Source organism: Opisthocomus hoazin, chromosome 1 (genome assembly GCF_030867145.1).
Source record: "Opisthocomus hoazin isolate bOpiHoa1 chromosome 1, bOpiHoa1.hap1, whole genome shotgun sequence".
Lineage (NCBI taxonomy): Eukaryota > Metazoa > Chordata > Aves > Opisthocomiformes > Opisthocomidae > Opisthocomus > Opisthocomus hoazin.
In genome coordinates this window covers 105,210,037-105,227,471 of record NC_134414.1, presented here as the reverse complement: position 1 = coordinate 105,227,471, position 17,435 = coordinate 105,210,037, and the positions used below count along the sequence as shown (strand labels likewise).

Sequence of the window (17,435 nt, the reverse complement as noted above, 5' to 3'; positions counted from 1 at the left end):
TTCCTCAGCATGAGTGTTTCCCAGTAAGTGATGAAAAACTCACTGGTGAGGTAGATCTGACTGGCGGGACTGCTTGGTCTGCAGGGAGCTTGTGAAATCTCCAACCTTGGAGATACTAAAAATTTGACTCGACAAGGCCCTGAGCAAATGTCCTAACTGTGAAGTTAGGTCTGCTCAGAGCAGAGAGCTGGGCTAGAGAGTTCCTGAGGTCCCTTGCCACCAAAACCTTTCAAAGCCCCCATCAAAGAGCAATGAGGTGTCACAGTGAGGTGCTGGGAAGCACTGGGCCAAAAAGGAGCAGAGCCGAGCTGAGAGGCAGGTGAAGGGACGATAGCAGCTGCGTGGGATGAGAAAGAACTGTGCCTGGTGGGATGTGTGTTCAGCTGAGATGAACCTCAGTGACAGCAGAGCCTGAAATGGCAGTCCTCTCCTTCCCCCTCCACCCCACCTGCAACCAGCAGGGCTGTGGGTGGCAGTGACTTTGTAAAGTGACTGGCTTCTGAGTGCGTACCATTTTGGGCTCCCCAGTACAGGAAAGACATTGACAAACCGCAGCGAGTTCAGTAGAGGAGCAGGTGATGGAGCAGGGCTTGTTCAGCCTGTAGAAGAGACGGTGGCAGGGTGTCTAATTGCAGCCTTCCAATACTTGCAAGGAGATTGTCAAGGAAATGGAGCCAGGCTCTTCACAGTGGTGAATGGCAAGAGGACCACACACAACAGGCATATGTTGAAATAAGAGAAGGTTCAGAGAGGACAAAAGGAAAAGTTTTTTGCTCGTGAGAAGTCAGGCAGTGGAGCAGGTTGCCCAGCGAAGCTGTGCCGTCTCCATCCTTGGAGGTTTTCAAGCCCTGACTGGCTAAAGCCATGAGCAACCATGTCCAACGCCAGAACTGATCCTGCTTTATCAGGGGGGCTGGACTGGAGATGTCCTGAGGTCACTTCCACACTCTGTGGCCATTTGGTCAGCTACTCCTCCTTGAAAGGCACCAGTAATACCTCTGCCTTTGCTCCACTGTGCATGGACATAGGATGCTTTGGGAAACTGAGCCAAAATCTAAAGGGATTCGCAAAGAACAAAGACCAGAGAAGCAGGTTTCTAATTTCACACAACACTGCTCTCTCAAGTCCTGTTCCCTATGACATCAACCAAATAATCTGGGTTGTTCTTACAGTCTGAAGTTTTGTCGCTCATGAAGACTAGGGTATACAATGTTCCGTCTCTGAGAAATACTGTAAGATTTGCCCACCTTCAGAATTGCACCAATTTCCCCTAGCTATTTCAAGGACCGAAGTCACAGCTGCTGCTTTGAAAAAAAGTTCTCTGCCTTCATCCTTCCTTCACTTTCTGCTTGGTAGCTGTGAGTGATTCTGCTTTCCCACCCACAGGGGATCCACCATCTGCCTGGGCAACAGCTGCACATTCACTCCTCTGAGGGCAGCGGGAGGCCCTGAGTCTGTTGAGGAGGAAATTAAAAAAAAATGCCTTCATCATAAATGAGCTTTCAGTTCTGAAAAATAGTAGCCAAAATTCATGCTACCTTTTAAGGAGAAAAAATCATGAATTACAGCAACTCTGGCTAACAGAAAGCCAGAGAAGTGGAAGAAAGTTGTATATGATGCCTGAGAGTTAAGGGAAGAGGCAGATGAACAGAGATGAATAGGGGAAAGAGCATGGAAGGATCTATGCTGGGGCTGCAGAAAATCAGTGGCAATCATCTGATGTATAGAAGGGGGACCAGTTACATACTCCTTTATTTATTTAAAATCTAGAGAACTCATGTATTTTCCTACTTAAATGTGGAACTTCTTTCTTTCAGCGAAATTGTAAGTCAGCTATTTAGTGAATCACTGAAGAAAGTTATGTGATTTTGGAGTGGGAGGAGGAGAGTCCAAAAATCAAATGCATCTTCAAAGAAAATCATTTAATCTAAGATGGAGCTGAAAGATTAGATTGTACATCTCCATCTCTGAACTGGTTAAGATCTGTTAATCTATGTAAACCTGTAGTTCTTGGGTTTGTAAAGATTGGCTGGGGGGGGCCATTAAAGCAGTGTATCATTTGACCACAGTATACTGCTGTGGGATTGACATTACTCAGTTGCAATTTCAATTCACCATACACATCTTTTGACTACGTACTGACAGGCATTATAGAAGATGAGACAAGAATCTTTTCCTGGAAGTATCAGGTACTGACGAGCGTCAGAGGTGAAGCGCCAGCTCAGCTGAATCAACAGCCTTTCCTGATACGTGACTAAGTGCTTAATACCCTACTGCTCCTAGTGAATAATACTATTTGAACCAGGGTGCCTGGCTTTTTAGCCTTTAATTGCTGGAAGTAAAAAATTAAGTCAAAGGCCTTTGGTGGTGGTTGTGTATGTGTATTACCTGGGTGTCCTGGTGGACGACAGGTTAACCATGAGCCAGCAGTGTGCCCTGGCTGCCAAGAAAGCCAATGGGATCCTGGGGTGCATCAAGAAGAGTGTGGCTAGCAGGAGGAGGGAGGTTCTCCTTCCCCTCTACACTGCCCTGGTGAGGCCTCATCTGGAGTACTGTGTCCAGTTCTGGGCTCCCCAGTTCAAGAAAGATGAAGAGCTACTTGAGAGAGTCCAGCGGAGAGCTACGAGGATGGTGAGGGGACTGGAGCATCTCCCCTACGAGGAGAGGTTGAGGGAACTGGGCTTGTTCAGCCTGGAGAAGAGAAGGCTGCGAGGGGACCTTATAAATGCCTACAAATATCTGAAGGGTGGGTGTCAGGAGGATGGGGACAAGCTCTTTTCAGTGGTGCCCAGTGACAGGACAAGGGGCAATGGGCACAAACCGAGGCACAGGAAGTTCCGTCTGAACATGAGGAAGAACTTCTTCCCTCTGAGGGTGACGGAGCACTGGAACAGGCTGCCCAGGGAGGTTGTGGAGTCTCCTTCTCTGGAGATATTCAAGACCCGCCTGAACGGGGTCCTGTGCGGCCTGCTGTAGGTGACCCTGCTTTGGCAGGGGGGTTGGACTAGATGACCCACAGAGGTCCCTTCCAACCCCTACCATTCTGTGATTCTGTGATTCTGTATTTACAGACTGCGGTTTTGTTTGCCCTTCCAGGTCTTGGCTTTTGCTACTCTATTATAAGTGGCCCTACAAATGCAACAGTCCTTGCTGGTTCAGAAGCCCGCTTTAATTGCACTGTGTCGATAGGATGGGTGATTCTCATTTGGCTGTCCAATGGAAATCCTGTCCTCACTGTCATCAGTTCTCAAGGACCTGTTGAAACATCAGACCGCTTCACCGCTCAAAATTATACCAGTAGCAATGCGTTTACCTCAGAGCTGATCATCCACAACACACAGCTGAGTGACTCTGGAAAAATTGAATGCAGCACCCAGACACCCAGTGAGAGCAGCTTTGCGTTTCTTTCTGTTCAAGGTGCGTATAGCCATCAATAGAAAGCTATTTTATTATACTGCACTTCAGGGAACCCTGTGATGGTTTACTCAAATTATCTCTGCAAAGGAGTACATTCTCTCATCTACCATCCTTTGCCTCCCATCCCCCTTGTCTTAATTTGACTGTCAAAACAGGTTTCAGAGTCACATTTGAGTGCCATTAACGAAGGTTTTAGCTGCTCTTGTTTTTTCCTGTTACATCTCTTATGATTGGACTCCATTAAAGTGCCTGAAGGCTATATCAGGCCCACCAGCAGTGAGTCAAAAATTATCTTTTGGCTAGAAACAGTATGGATTACCCCATATACACATCTTTTTACATGAGCCTTCTGCTGTCTTTAGGGATGATCTCCCTCCTGATTTCTGACTCAGGAATCTGCCTGTGACCAGCTTATTTGAATTTGATTTAATGGTGTGTAGAAGTAAATCCCTTGAGACACAAGGTGATACTCTTCATTCGATTGCTGCTGCAAACTACCATTTCCGAGGAACAAAAAGTTCCTGTGTATGAAGTCCCTGCGTATGAGACCTCTTCCTCCTCTCTGAAGCATCAGTAGTGACAGAGTGCAGCCAGTAAAGCAAGATCTAGCCACCAGACACCATCCACTTGTCAAAGAGATGCTTCATGCAATGAAAACACCTCATCATATACCCATAAACCTCTCCTCGTAAAAGCCAAGCATACTTAACATTTAGAGAGAAACACCGTTATTTCGTTATGTCATCCCTCAGCTGGAAATATATCAGGGTGGCTAAAATGTATGTTTTCCTGCTTTTTATTGGAAAGGTACTGAAAGCCGAAACTTATGCTTTGGACATACTGGACAATGTGTCCGTGAAGTTGCAATATCTTCATGTTTATGTCATGCACCATGGTATATCTGTGTTAATAATGTTGGTTTTTAAATTCATGCCTCAAGGAATAGCTAATTCTGGGTAGCAAGATAAGATTTAAAACTATCAGCAGGAAAGCAATGCAGCCAAATATTCTGAAGGAACAAAACATCTTTTCCCTCCTACAGTTAATGGATCTTTATTCATCAAAAATAGCACCTTAACAGTAAAAGAGAACAAAACAGTTGAAATTGTTTGCGAAGCCTTAGGATGGGCTCCAGCTCCAGACATTACCTGGATGACAAATGACTCTTTCATTGATAAGTCGAGGTATGTTACCCAGCAAAGTCAAGGATCTAATGACCTCAGCAATGCCCTGAGCATCCTAACTTTGACTCCAACGGACACTGAGATTTTGACTTGTTTAGCTGACATAGAAGCACTCCCTAACCCTCAGAATGCAACTGTAACTGTTGTTTTTGTCACATCTGCTACAGGTAAGTGAATGTTTTTTGTACTTTGCCTATGCTGTTTTATCAGAACTGTGCTTTTTGTTTTGTTTTGCTTTGTTTTATTTTGAAATGTCTTTTATTTGCAAATGGAATACTATGAGATATGCAAAGGTGATAGAATTAAAGACCAAATAGTCACAACCTGATACATAGGTAGGGTTAAATTCACAACTGTGAGAGGGCTGGTACAAACCCAATGAACCACAAAGTCCGGTTTAGGATTGAGCAAGACAAACGAAGCAGTACACCTGCCACTGACTCCTACTGTGGATTCGCTGCTAAGAAAACCAGCCTTTGCTCCTTGACCAAGCAAACATCTAATGTATTTAGATGTTAAACGTCTTTGATTAGGCCATGCCTCTCATATAATTGTTAGACCTCATTAACTAAAAACCAAACCTTCAGGTGAAATTGTTCTCCATAATGTTCAATACCAGTTTTACCACTGACTTGGAAACCTCCCCTGGATTTTACTCCCAGTTTCCACACACAACTCAGAATATATTCTGTGCTAGCACTTCAGATGCAAACAGAAAGTTTGCCCTATGAGCTGTGATCGGATGTGATGGAGTTGTTGTAATATGGTGGTAACAACCCCAGGGCTGCACTGAGGCTGGCACCTAATTGCAGATGGTAGCATTTATATATAGGAATTTCTATACTGTACAACTATCATAAACCTACTGTAAAAACGTCTTTGTATGTAGTATGTTCGCCCATTACAGAACAAGAATCAGGTCATCAAGAGAAGCTGCGTATCGTTTATCCCAAAGCCTACTTAGACGAAAGAGCCATTGAGCCTGCTTCCCTCTTCCTGGTATGGTCTCTTTCATGTCTTACAGGAAGGTAAAACTTGTCCCGCAGCAACATATGTGGGATTCTTTGGATAGTGCATTTGGTTGCTTTTCATTGCCTTTTATTTGAGGAAATCCAAGCTCACTGTAATCTAAGCATGGATGTTGAGCAAATCTCTCAATAACAGTTAGACCTTTGGTAACCCTAACTATTTTCACTGACGTTGCCAGCATTTTTTGTAATGCTGCTAATCTTTGGCCTCACTGACATCCGACGAAAATAAATTCCATAATTTAACACATTCACAGTATCAGGAAGTTTATCAGGAAAAGGGCGATTTTATCTGATCTGTGCTGCCAGTGTGGAACAAAGCAAGTGGGTCTATCACAACAAATCTGCCTCGTAATCTAACAGAATCCTACAAAAAATGTTTTTCTTTTCCAAACACAATAAGAGCAAGTAAGAGGAATGATCTCCCTGTGGGTTAGCAGTGTTTAAGTCAGATGAGGGAGCCAATACCAGACAATTTCTCTGTTGGGACTAGCTAAGTGTCTCCACTGTAAGGTAGAGGAGTCTCAAGACAAACTAAGCTTGAAGCACTAACTGCATGGCAGGGGACTGAGGTTGCCAGATATAGGTACACTGCCACCTGCAGTGACATAGTCCACCCTCCAGTGACATCCTTTTATTAGCCTTATCCTGTGGTATAGGAAATGTGTAGGTTACATGGACGTTTTTGGCAGTGGGTCTATGCATCCCCAGCTGTCTTCTGTACAGAGTAGGGCCTTGAGTCTACGTTTCTTTTCACGATCTGCTGGGCATTGTGAACTTCTGTAATCATGCTGACATCTTCCCTTGATGAACTGATTCTTCTTCTGTAATGGGTGAACATAGCATGTACAAAGACATGCTTATAGTGGGTTGATGAGGGGTTTGGTGTAGAAATTTTGACGTATAAACAACTGAGGAGGTTGAGTAACTGTGCCTTTTATTTTAAGTATGAGTCATTTTTAGCAAGACTTGTTCAGAAGTACTTGCTTTATAATGCAGTTGAAAAAGGTCACTTCACCATTCTTAATATGACTTTTTTGTAATCAGATTGCTCCCAATTACTGACTAAGCAAAACAGAACTATCCCGAGGAAATTGATAAATTCCCCTGCCTACTCATTTGTGAAGTACTGAGGTATCCATCCTCAGTTTCCATAGCTACTTATTGTAAATCTGAAGAGGAGAAAAACAGATGTCATGAAGCACAATTAGTGTATAATTAGTGATTGTATAGGACTATCATTCATCTCTCCTTGGAAAAATCATTGTGCAGCAGCAGACACTCAAAATTTGTCAGGATGTGAGAATATGCAGCCTTTAAATTATTAGAATGAAATAAAGACGTGACATTTAGGACAGAGGAAGATATATAATGTATATATCACACTTGAAATCTCAGCACTTGTCTGACTTTTCACATACAGACTCAGCCTTAGCTAGCTGTTGTCAGCAAAGAATACAACTAGCTTCAAACATCTAAGGAGTCCCTCACAAAATTACTGCGATACGAATTTCAGCCTTCACTTAAAAACTCGAGGAACTGAATTCCTGCCTATTCCTCACAAGCAATACCTGTCCATTCACAAGAATTGCAACCAAAAATCTGAGCCCTCTTCAGCTAGCCGTCTCCTGGTCAATGAATGCCCTACCTTCCTGCACGTCTAGGTCAGTCTTAATCTCAGACCTTTCCATACAAGGTGATGCATTTTTGTGTCACTCACTCCTCCTCCGGAGGTACCTCACTCCAGTGGTGTTTGGCTGAGGCCCAGATTTGGGAACTCCTACGGAGTTATCCCAGCAGATACATTCACAGAGCTGTTACTGGGGAATGGGTTCTGTGGCAGAGTCCCTTAGCTGGGTCGAAGCTCTCTGTGGCTTCAGTGTTGACTTCATGTGGCCTTTGATCTGCAGAAGATGAAGATAGGGAATGCGTCATGACCCCAGTCTTCCTTCGCTTTTTAAGTTAACAAGAAAGCTCCAAAGTGCTCAATAAGTGATGTGCAGCTTTTTCTGGTCTCTCATTTCTCCTTGGTCACCAGCATGTGCCAGGGAAAATGCCCTTTCCTGCAGATACTTTGCCCAAGGAAATTTTTGGGCAGCTTTGGGAGGAGTCAGAGGTCAGGATAGCAGCAGAGGACGGGCCCTATGGAATAATGCTTTGGCCACACTAAGCACCTCATGTAGTTTGGCGTGGATTGACTAATGAGACTAAAAGGGGTTTAATGCCTTCATGCTTTAGTACCCCTCTCTTGAACCCCTACTTGCATGCTGAGCTGGCAGCTCCTACATTCATACCTGCTGCTCCCAGCTCCAGTTGCTTTCCAGATCCTCCAAAACCGGGGAGAAACCACAATGCTGAAGTGCCAGGAGTGAATGGGCTGCACCCTGTCCTTCTGGATTCAGCTCCTTAGTTCCTCTTTTGGCATGTAACATGAACCTGGCAGGGAGTGAAATACCCTGGTGTGGCAGGCAGCCTGGGGGTATGGGCCAGTGCAGGTGTGTTTGGCTCCTCCCTTCACACCAGGGTTAAACCTTCCCCTATAGCTAAATAGCTGTCTGTGATATCTTAGGCACCTTGAAATCCCTGTGGCATGCTCTATGGAACAAAATACGATAAAATACAGATATCTGTTGCAGTACTTCTAGATAGAAATATTCTGAACAAGTTTATCATCAATTGTAATCACAGATGATTGCAGCCTACAGAATTAACTACTAGTTTGCGTGTTACTGAGTTCTTGTTTTCTCTAACAGTCAGAAGAAATTCAAAACATGCTGATTGAGCATTAGGATTAGGGATGACTGGAACAAATTGCTTAATCATAATGACCTGAGCTTTGGAGAATGCAGACTCCTGACAGAGGTTCAAGCTTTGTAGGAGGCTCTGGTCCTGTATCTTTGTAGTCAGAAGCCTCCAAACCCCAAACACACGCCCAGGCAAATTTGTAGATAGCAAGGATTTACTTCTTTATTCGCTGCCACAGGTAAACCAGCAGATACTCCGGTTCACACAGCAGGGGCATAGCCCTGACACTGCGCAGCTACCAGTCGCTCGTATTGCTGTGGTACCTTTTCCAGAGGCTGCTAGCTAAATGTGGCCGTGCAGTTGCTAACTGGGGCCTCTAATGAGGAAAAGGCAATGATAAACCCAGTGCAACAGAGTGGGTTTTGTCAAGTTTGGATATGTCTCACACCTGTAATTTGGACTGGAATTTTGTTTCTAAGCATCTGCCGAAATGACTTTGGGGGTGCTTTTCAAAGGACAGCCAAATTAGAGGTGCTTCTGAAATATTTGGTCAAAACCAAAGGGCAGGATGATGCGACAATCAGACCCACATCTTTCTTGTGCATTCAGCTGCACGAGAGCTACAGGGTATTTTTAAAATTCTGTGCACGTGAGAGCTCTGTAGGAAAACTGTCTGGTCATAGCAACCAATTTCAGCAAGATACTGAATTATCTTGAGATCACCTGCCTTAACTCTGTAGATTACAGCAGAGACAGAGGAATATGTTAATGTTGTGAGAACGACAGTAATGAAGATGGGTTAGTAGCTGCATATTCCCAAACGGTGCTGCTCTTTACAGGTTTTGCTCTTCACTGCTTTTTAAGCGGATAACAGATGCCCTACCACGTATGTCCCAAAATCAAACACCTGCAGAAATCAGTGAGAGAAATCCCAAGGTGAGATTCATCAGAAAGTCGTACCGACAGGCTAGAGATCTCCATCTGTACTAGTCACCTAAGACTGTCTCTGTGGTCTGTGGGGAGAGACGGACGCTTCTTCAGAGCTGTTCATCTTATCCAACGGGACACATGCACATTTTGCCAAATGAATTGTAACCCAAAATACCTATTTTCTCTCCACTGAGAAGAGCAGCTAGGCAAGGCATTGAATTTTGGCAGTATAGACATCTAAATTGAATCTTAACCCCTTTCCCCAACCTCAATCGTCTCCAAAGGATGCTGGGAGGCCCAGTACATCTGCAAAACAAAGTTTAGATTGGAAGATTGCCACTCTGTGTTTTTGAGAAGAGAAGTAGCAATGGGAAAAGTTACAACTGCGACAACGGATTTGCATTTAGAAATACTTTAAATTCTTAGGCACCATCCATCAATACATAATCCGTTGTTTGGAAAAAACAGACTTCTTGTTAAATTATCAACAAGCAGTTAACAGCTTCTCACAGAAAAGGTAAATATTCTGAAAAGGATGTTCTGAGGCTCTGATAGTACAATATTTCTCCATTTATTTAACAGAAAATGATTACAGTGAAGACAGCAGAAACACGTGGGTTGTTGTACTTGCAGTCGTGCTTTCACTTGTTGGCATTATTCTTCTGATCATTATCATTGCAGTTGTCGTACGCTGCTGCTGCCTGAAGAAGAAGAGTAAGTGGACCTTCACAATTAGTCTATATGTTAAAAAGTGTCTTAAGTTAGATGTAAATCTCCTAGTTGTGTCGGTGCTGGTGCAGCGGAAAGGCCTGTAAGCAGAAGTGTAAGTAGACAGATCCTGCTCTTAACCATGCCCTGGTTCAGATGCTCCTTACTTTCATCCTGCTGTTTCTCAGATAAATTGGTTCCAGAGTAATCAACGGCCCATTAGCTTTGCCATTCACGTTAACTACAAGGGGGTATTATTTTTCAGGAGTACGCTAACTGTCACTGACGTTTAGTTTCTATGCTGAGGTTCTTTGTGGAAGCATGCCGTTCAGTGCTGTGTGCCTAATTCCAATTTCTGTGTAAGGGGTTCTACAGGGACGTTGCACAGTTTAGTGAACGGGGAGGAGAGATACCCCCGTGACAGCTGGAACACAGCGCATGCTCCAAGAGGAGCTCTATAGTAGGTCACATTTTATTTTCCTGCATTTTAAACACATTCCTTTTTTTTTTTTTCTTTCTTCTTTTCCCCCCCCAGGATCCACGTATCAGAGTGAAATCAGGTAAGCTGGATGCGGTGGGAAAATTATTCCTTTTAACTGAACTCTTTCAGGTTGCTGTAGGGTGGCGAGGGGGCTGTGCGGGGGTCCCACACGTTCGGGGTCCCCCCTGTGCGGGAGTGCTGCCCCGCTGCGGGACCTGGTCCCTTTCTGCCTGCAGAGCCGGGCGGCAGAGCGCAGGGAAGGGGCCGACCTCGGGGGCAAAGGGGAGGGCGGCAGCTCCCAGCCGGCTGAGCGCTCCGCTCCCACAGCAAACTGGGCGAAAAGGATGGAAACCCGGCGTGGGGCCGGGCGTTTTCCCGCGCCGCCACAGGAGGTCACTGCGAGCCCGGCAGCGCTGCTGGGTTTGGGGGGGGGCACAGAGCCCCGGCGCTCCCGGCGAGAAGCCCTGCTGCTGGCCCAGCGGGGAGGGGCGGCAGGCGAAATGAGGCGGTCTCCCCGGCTCTTCTAAGGTGCCTTAGGGTCAGGCTGATAGAGATTAAAGAAAGAAATAAAGCTGCCCCCGTGAGGAGTGTAGGCACTTCGGCGATGGTCGGGCGCGCTGGAGTGCAGAGCTGTCGGCCGCGCTGGAAGACCGTAGGAATCGTGAGCTGACGGTTATCAGCATCAAGACCCTGTTTGTCGGCGCCAGTGCGGCCGTGACGGCAACCTCGGTGGGGTAATTTGGAGTTATTTTTTCCAAGCTTTTAGGGAGGATTGTAAACTCATACTCTGCCCACGCTTGTGGGGCTTTTAGCTCCCCGTCTCCTAATGGGTGTACAAAACGCTACACCAGTTGCCTCGCACTTCAGCAATACCTAGCTTCAGTAATGGCCTCTGGTGGGAAATGGGGTGAAGGACTGTTGACGGATTTCCATTTATAGAGCACTTTGTTGATATGAAACAGAAGAAGGAAATTAGGTAAAAACTATTTTCTCTTGAGGAAATGATGCTAATTATGCCATGCCATACTACTGAACTTCCACGTGGTTTCTTATTTTGTGATGCTAAATTGATCATTTTAGCAAGTGCAGCTATATAAATAGGGCAGGACTAAACCACCAGGGAATGCCAAAAGCAGATACAACTTGCATATTGGTTTTGCTTTGAATAAAGTCCTACAAAGCCTTTTTACTTGGACATTGACTTGGTTCCACCAAAAGCCTTCTGCAAGGGTCAACCCTGCTATGGCAAAATCAATTGAACACTCAGGGAAGCATCTGCCCAGCAGCGGGGACTGGCACGGCCGGGTCCGTGTCTTTCCCAGGACCCTACCTTGGTGACGTGGTTCTGCACAGCACTTTCTTCCAGACAACATGAACAAGTCCAGAATAGGGCATAACATTACTTTCCCCCTGTGTCTTCGAGTCTGGTCTGGGCAAATACGATTCTATCTTCATGACAGAATGTGTGTTTTTAGATGTCAGTACAGTAAAGTTCCTGTTTTCCCATTGACTTTAAACATGAGTTGTCGTACTGACTTCATAAATGTTGCTTTGGCTTTGAAAGTTAAGCAAACGCTTAAGCAAATACGTAAGCACTGGGATGAGTCCAGGTCCTATGGCTCAGCTTGGACTGAGACACTCAGTGTTGACAGTTCTGCAAAGTTTTAGCATGTGTAAACAATGACACTGAAATCGCAGGAATTATTTGCGATCACTTAAAGATTTTGTAGGTTCGGTGTTTTTTTTTCTTGGGGGGAAGCTACCTGCAGTTAAAAAAATGATGGTTGTCTAGATTTTGGAAGCTGCGTTGTACTAGTAGTGAAGAAGTGGTGAGACCAAAGATATATTGTTTTACTTCCCACATTTATTTTTAACTTGCCTGGCTATCTTTCTGTACCTCCCACAGTTTTTTGTAGCTGCTTTTGATTTGGCTACTACACTGAGATTGTTGAGATCTAAGGATCAGATAAAACAGACAGCACAGTATCATGTAACATGTGGAGGTGGTATTCCTAAACAATTGCTCTTGTCTTCTAGCAACCATGACAGGTTTCTTAGGGGTATCTAACATGTTTGTCTCCTAAAAAAGCCACATAGTTATAGCTGGCTTGTCAGCTTTACATGTGCGTCATTAATGCTCGTCTGAAACTCTATGGGACTGCAAAGTAATTACTACTAAACATCAAAAAATAAATGCAATAGTTTCCACAAATATTGCTAACTGAGAACATTTCCCCCTTTCCCTACAAATCTCTGGGTTGTCATAGTCCTGCCATCAGTTTGTGCTTGCCACACCAGAAACCTAGGCAAAGATGGACCTGGGACTATCCCAGAGAGGAGTCCGTGGGACGAACAGATGAACAGTAGCATCTCTTCTAGCAAAGGAGTTTTGAGGAAAAAAAAGCATGCTTTTCTCACTGTGCAGCTATGCAGGTCACTGTTCTGCAAATTCAGAGATGTGTAACTTTAACCAAGGATGTTCTGTCAACTTCACTGCAGCTACACTCACTTGTAAAGTAAATTTCAAAGTGAAAGTGTACAGATGAATCACTTGGGAGCTAACTGTGGTGATGTGAGATAACATGCTGTGTTTTTGCAATTTGGGGGTGCTCAAATCACAAAAATGATGAGCTGTCATAAGTGACCTAGCTGGTGTTCCATTATTGGGCCCCTGAATATCTTGTAATTCAGGATTAGAGATCAAAATAAATTTCCTACGAATCTGGAACAGAGTCTTCACTCTCTGAAGATGGCTCACTTTATTTTCCTGCTTTCTGATAGTGCAGCTGATGGACCTTTCTGAACAGAATTTCACAGGTAATACTTATATGGGACAAGATTTGTACTAGCTAATTACCTGGAAGGGCCAGATAAGTTTTGCACCTATTTTTTTCAGAAGTAAGACATATTTTTTCCTCTGTAGCCTACTACCCAAGAGTGCTTGTATCATGATGAAGTTCTAATGACAGGCCTTTTTGTTTCTAGAAAAGTTTCAGCTGAGAAGAAAAAAGATGCTGATTTGGAAAACCGGCAAAGGCATGGTAGCGAAAATCTGGGATACATTCCAGAGGAACTGTGGAACACAGAACAAATCCCAAGTGAGTCTAAGCTGGTGAATCATGTATTGTCAAACTGCATCTCAACATGGGCATTTTGGACAACATGTCAAGCAATCACATTGCAAGATTTCACAATACTTTGTGAAGGCCTTGTGCTTGGCCTGAACCTTTTCAGAACATGTTGAATTTTTTAGAGTATGGTCCTTCAAAAGTATTGAGAAAACATCAAAGTTCTTTGCAGTTGAATTTGGTTTTAGTCCTGGGTTTGTTTTTTAAATGCCTTTGCTCTTCCAAATATCTGCTGGGGCTAGAGGTGGGACTGCTGGATTTCCATATGATAATCAATTTAGGCAATATTTTGCAGTTGGTCTGTAAAAACAAAAAAAATCCATCACCACCAAAAAAGAACAAAAAGAAGGAAAGAAAAAGAAGGCAGTTAGTGAACTATGATTTTACTGATAAATGACTAAGGCATTATAAATTCTAGTCCTTAAGCACAAAGACTCTTCAAAAGCAAATGTAAATCTCCACCAAATCGTTACCCACCACTTGCATTTGTAACCACATTATTATCAAGACGTTTAATCAAACACTTAATAACATAAAATTACTGTGCAGAGTCTATAATCCAGGCATACATCCTTTTCTCTCTAACAAATAAATTGTGAAGAAAGAAGTGCAAAGGAAAGATTTCAAGAGCATGTGGTATTGTAAAATGTAGCAGTTATAAAAAATACAAGGAAAACTAAGTAAACCTTGACAAATTCATTCTACTGAGTCCTAGATGGGCTTCTTTCATATTTTTTAGTGTGCTGGGTTGACCTTGGCTGGCCAACAAGTGGTCACCAGGTCGCTCTATCACTCCCCCTTCTCAACAGGACAGGGGAAGAAAATGGAAAAACTTATGGGTCAAGATAAGGATGGGGAGATCACTCTCCAGTTACTCACGGGCAAAGAAGACTTCACTTGGGGAATATTAATTTAATTTATTGACATTTAATAACAGAGTATGATCCAGAGAAAAACAAAACTAAAAACAGCTCCCCCACCCCCAATTCTTCCAAGGCTCAACTTCCCTCCTAGCTTATCTACCTTCTCCCCACAAGTAGTACAGGGAGATGGGGAGTGAGGGCTGTGGTCAGTCCATAACACATCGTCCCTGCCACTCATTCCTCCTCACACTCTTCCCCTGCTCCAGCGTGGGTTCTTCCCATAGGATGCAGTCCTTCACGAACTTCTCCAACATGGGTCCTTCCCACGGGCTGCAGTTCTTAAAGAAAGAACTGCTCCATTGTAGGTCCTTTCCATGGTACAGTCCATCAGGAATGGAGAGCTCCAGCATAGGTCCTCCACGGAGTCACAGTTCCTGCCAGAAAATTTGCTCCTGCATGGGCTCCTCTCCATGGGGCCACAGCTCCTGCCAGGAACCTGCTCCAGTGTGGGCTCTCCACAGGCTGTAGCTTCCCTCAGGGCACACCTGCCTACTGTGGCATGGGGCCCTCCACGGGCTGCAGGTGCATATCTGCTCCACTGTGGTCCTCCACAGGCTGCAGGGTGACAACCTGCACCAGCATGGTCTTCTCCACAGGCTATGGGGGAATGTCCGCTCTGGCACTTGGAGCACATCCCCAACTCCCTGCTTGTCTGACCTTGGTGTCTGCAGGGCTGTTTCTCTCACATTTTCTCACTCCTTTTTCTCGCAGCTCCTGTCGCGCAGTGGTTTTTACACTTTCATAAATACATTATCACAGAGGTGCCACCAGTGTCACTGGCGGGCTCAACTTTGGCCAGCAGCAGGACCGTCTTGGAGCCAGCTGGAACTGAGGACCGTCTTGGAGCCAGCTAGAACTGCCTCTGTCTGACATGGGGGCAACTCCTGGTGTCTTCTCACTGAAGCCACAGCTGCAAGCTCCCTCCTCCCCTCCCCCTCCCCGCGACTACAAAAACCTTGCCATGTTAGCTCAACAAGTTAGCTAGAGTTTGGTTCACAATATTAAATCATATTTAACTGTATTCCTGAATGGCTTGCGGTTCATGCCATGGTGGACACCGAGTAACAGTAACCTTGTATGTTCTTGTTACAGGAATTGCCTCTCTTCCCCCAATGTCTTCAAAGTTCACTGCCTCCGCTGCAGATTTACATACCAGTTCAGTACCACAGGTAATTGTAATGCTGATATCCTGTCCTTTTTTTCACACAGTGTGTGTCGTGCTATGTCAAAGCGTAGATTTTGGGTGGAGGTAGACATTTAGGAGTCAATTACAGCTGTAATTGGGCAAGTGAAATGTCCCTTCAGCATTCCTGAAGGTTTGATTTCTAAGGATAAGTGGCCTGAGCATTAGCCTCGGATGTAGATGGTTTTTGGGGGAGGATGGGATGTGAGGGAGAAACAACCACCCCTGATATTTGGAAGAAATGCCTAATAAAGCTTTTATCACATCTTACCCCCTCAGCACTCTGCTACATCTTCCTCCCCACCTGCCAGGCTAAAGTTACGAAGTCACAGACTTCCCCTCATAGAATCACAGAATCCCAGAACATCTCAGGTTGGAAGGGACCCATAAGTATCGCCAAGTCCAACTCCCTGCTTCTCGCAGGACTGCCTAAAACTAAACCACATGACTATGAGCATCATCCAGACGCTCCTTGAATTCTGAGAAGCACTCGGTCAGCGTCTGCTCTTTCCTTTCCATTGCTTTTCATAGCTGTCCTCCTCCAAATCATTCTGCTGGCCAGCATGATGGGTAGCCCTGCCTGGGACAGACTTCCCGTAGGTAAAACCAATTGTCTTTTCATCATTCCTGAGATTAAAAAGTCTTCTCCTCTCTCTCCATAGGCCCACTTGTTACCATTAATTAATTCTCTCAGCCTTGCCAGCACAAGTAACTCTGGCTTGGCTTTTGAGAATTCACCTCTGTGTATATTGTACATTAAATCATTATAATGTGGAAATTTGCATTGCTCTGGGCATGTAATAATTCTGGACAGCTGTTATATAGGTGCCTTTGCCAAAGTGGAAGTCTGCAATGTTTTTGTTATTCTCCCCAGTTGCCAGACTGGAGGAGATGTGGATATATGATGGAGGCACTGCTGAAGGTGAGGTTTGAGGTTCCTTTGCAAACAAAATCCAGTGCAGATACAGTAAATAAATGTGCATTTTCTAGGAATCATTTCTTGATTGTGTTTTCCAATTACACTTCTATATTGCAGAAGTTGCTTCAGCCAGGAACTTTACACTGATCTTAGAGACCTTTGGTATCTCAGCAGTACATGATGGAAGGAGAAGCACGCAGCTAAAGCTCAGTCCACCCTAGAGCTTTGCCCCCTTTCCATGTGGCAAACATGTCAAGAAGTAAAGCTCAGTGTTTATTCCTCTACTTGCACTGTTCTCAGCCACCTCTGTTCTGAAGAGTGGTGCTGGGCTCTCTTAGCTTCTAGCAGAACAGCAACATAGATCTTAATTTATGCCATATATTTGTAAAATACATTTAGCACCTCCATAGTGGTTTTTGCCAATATTCTCTTGGGAAAGTGGCAGGGATGTGGTACAGAGTTCACTCCTCAAGACAGTGGTAACTCATTTATTTTTGAGGAGCTGTTTCAACATGTACAATGCAGAAATCTGTCTTGGGATGACATTGCATAGAAATCATAACAACGCGTGTCTAGTTCTTTTGGCACAGAATGAAATTTAGGAAGTAATCAATGATTAAAACGATCAAAATAACAGTAAAAATAATAGCAATGATACTGAGGTATTTGTGGCTGGTAGTTATTATGTTTGACATTAATTACTTGTCAAACAGAATACTATTAAAGCAAAGCTGAAAAGCGTGTACAAAACAGCTGAGGGTTCCATGTGGATCTATAACCCTGAGCAAT

At 44.4% G+C, this 17,435-nt stretch overlaps 1 protein-coding gene across 1 annotated transcript in view; it reads left to right on the top strand.

The window, feature by feature from the left end:
- The window catches only part of IGSF5 (immunoglobulin superfamily member 5), a 34,572-nt gene that overhangs the window by 9,208 nt on the left and 7,929 nt on the right, over nt 1-17,435 (top strand). The window contains exons 3-8 of the mRNA XM_075431793.1: nt 3,097-3,417; nt 4,460-4,768; nt 9,887-10,018; nt 10,548-10,572; nt 13,479-13,591; nt 15,637-15,713. Of these exons, the coding sequence (XP_075287908.1) occupies nt 3,097-3,417; nt 4,460-4,768; nt 9,887-10,018; nt 10,548-10,572; nt 13,479-13,591; nt 15,637-15,713 (977 nt within the window). The remainder of the gene's footprint in view (nt 1-3,096; nt 3,418-4,459; nt 4,769-9,886; nt 10,019-10,547; nt 10,573-13,478; nt 13,592-15,636; nt 15,714-17,435) is intronic.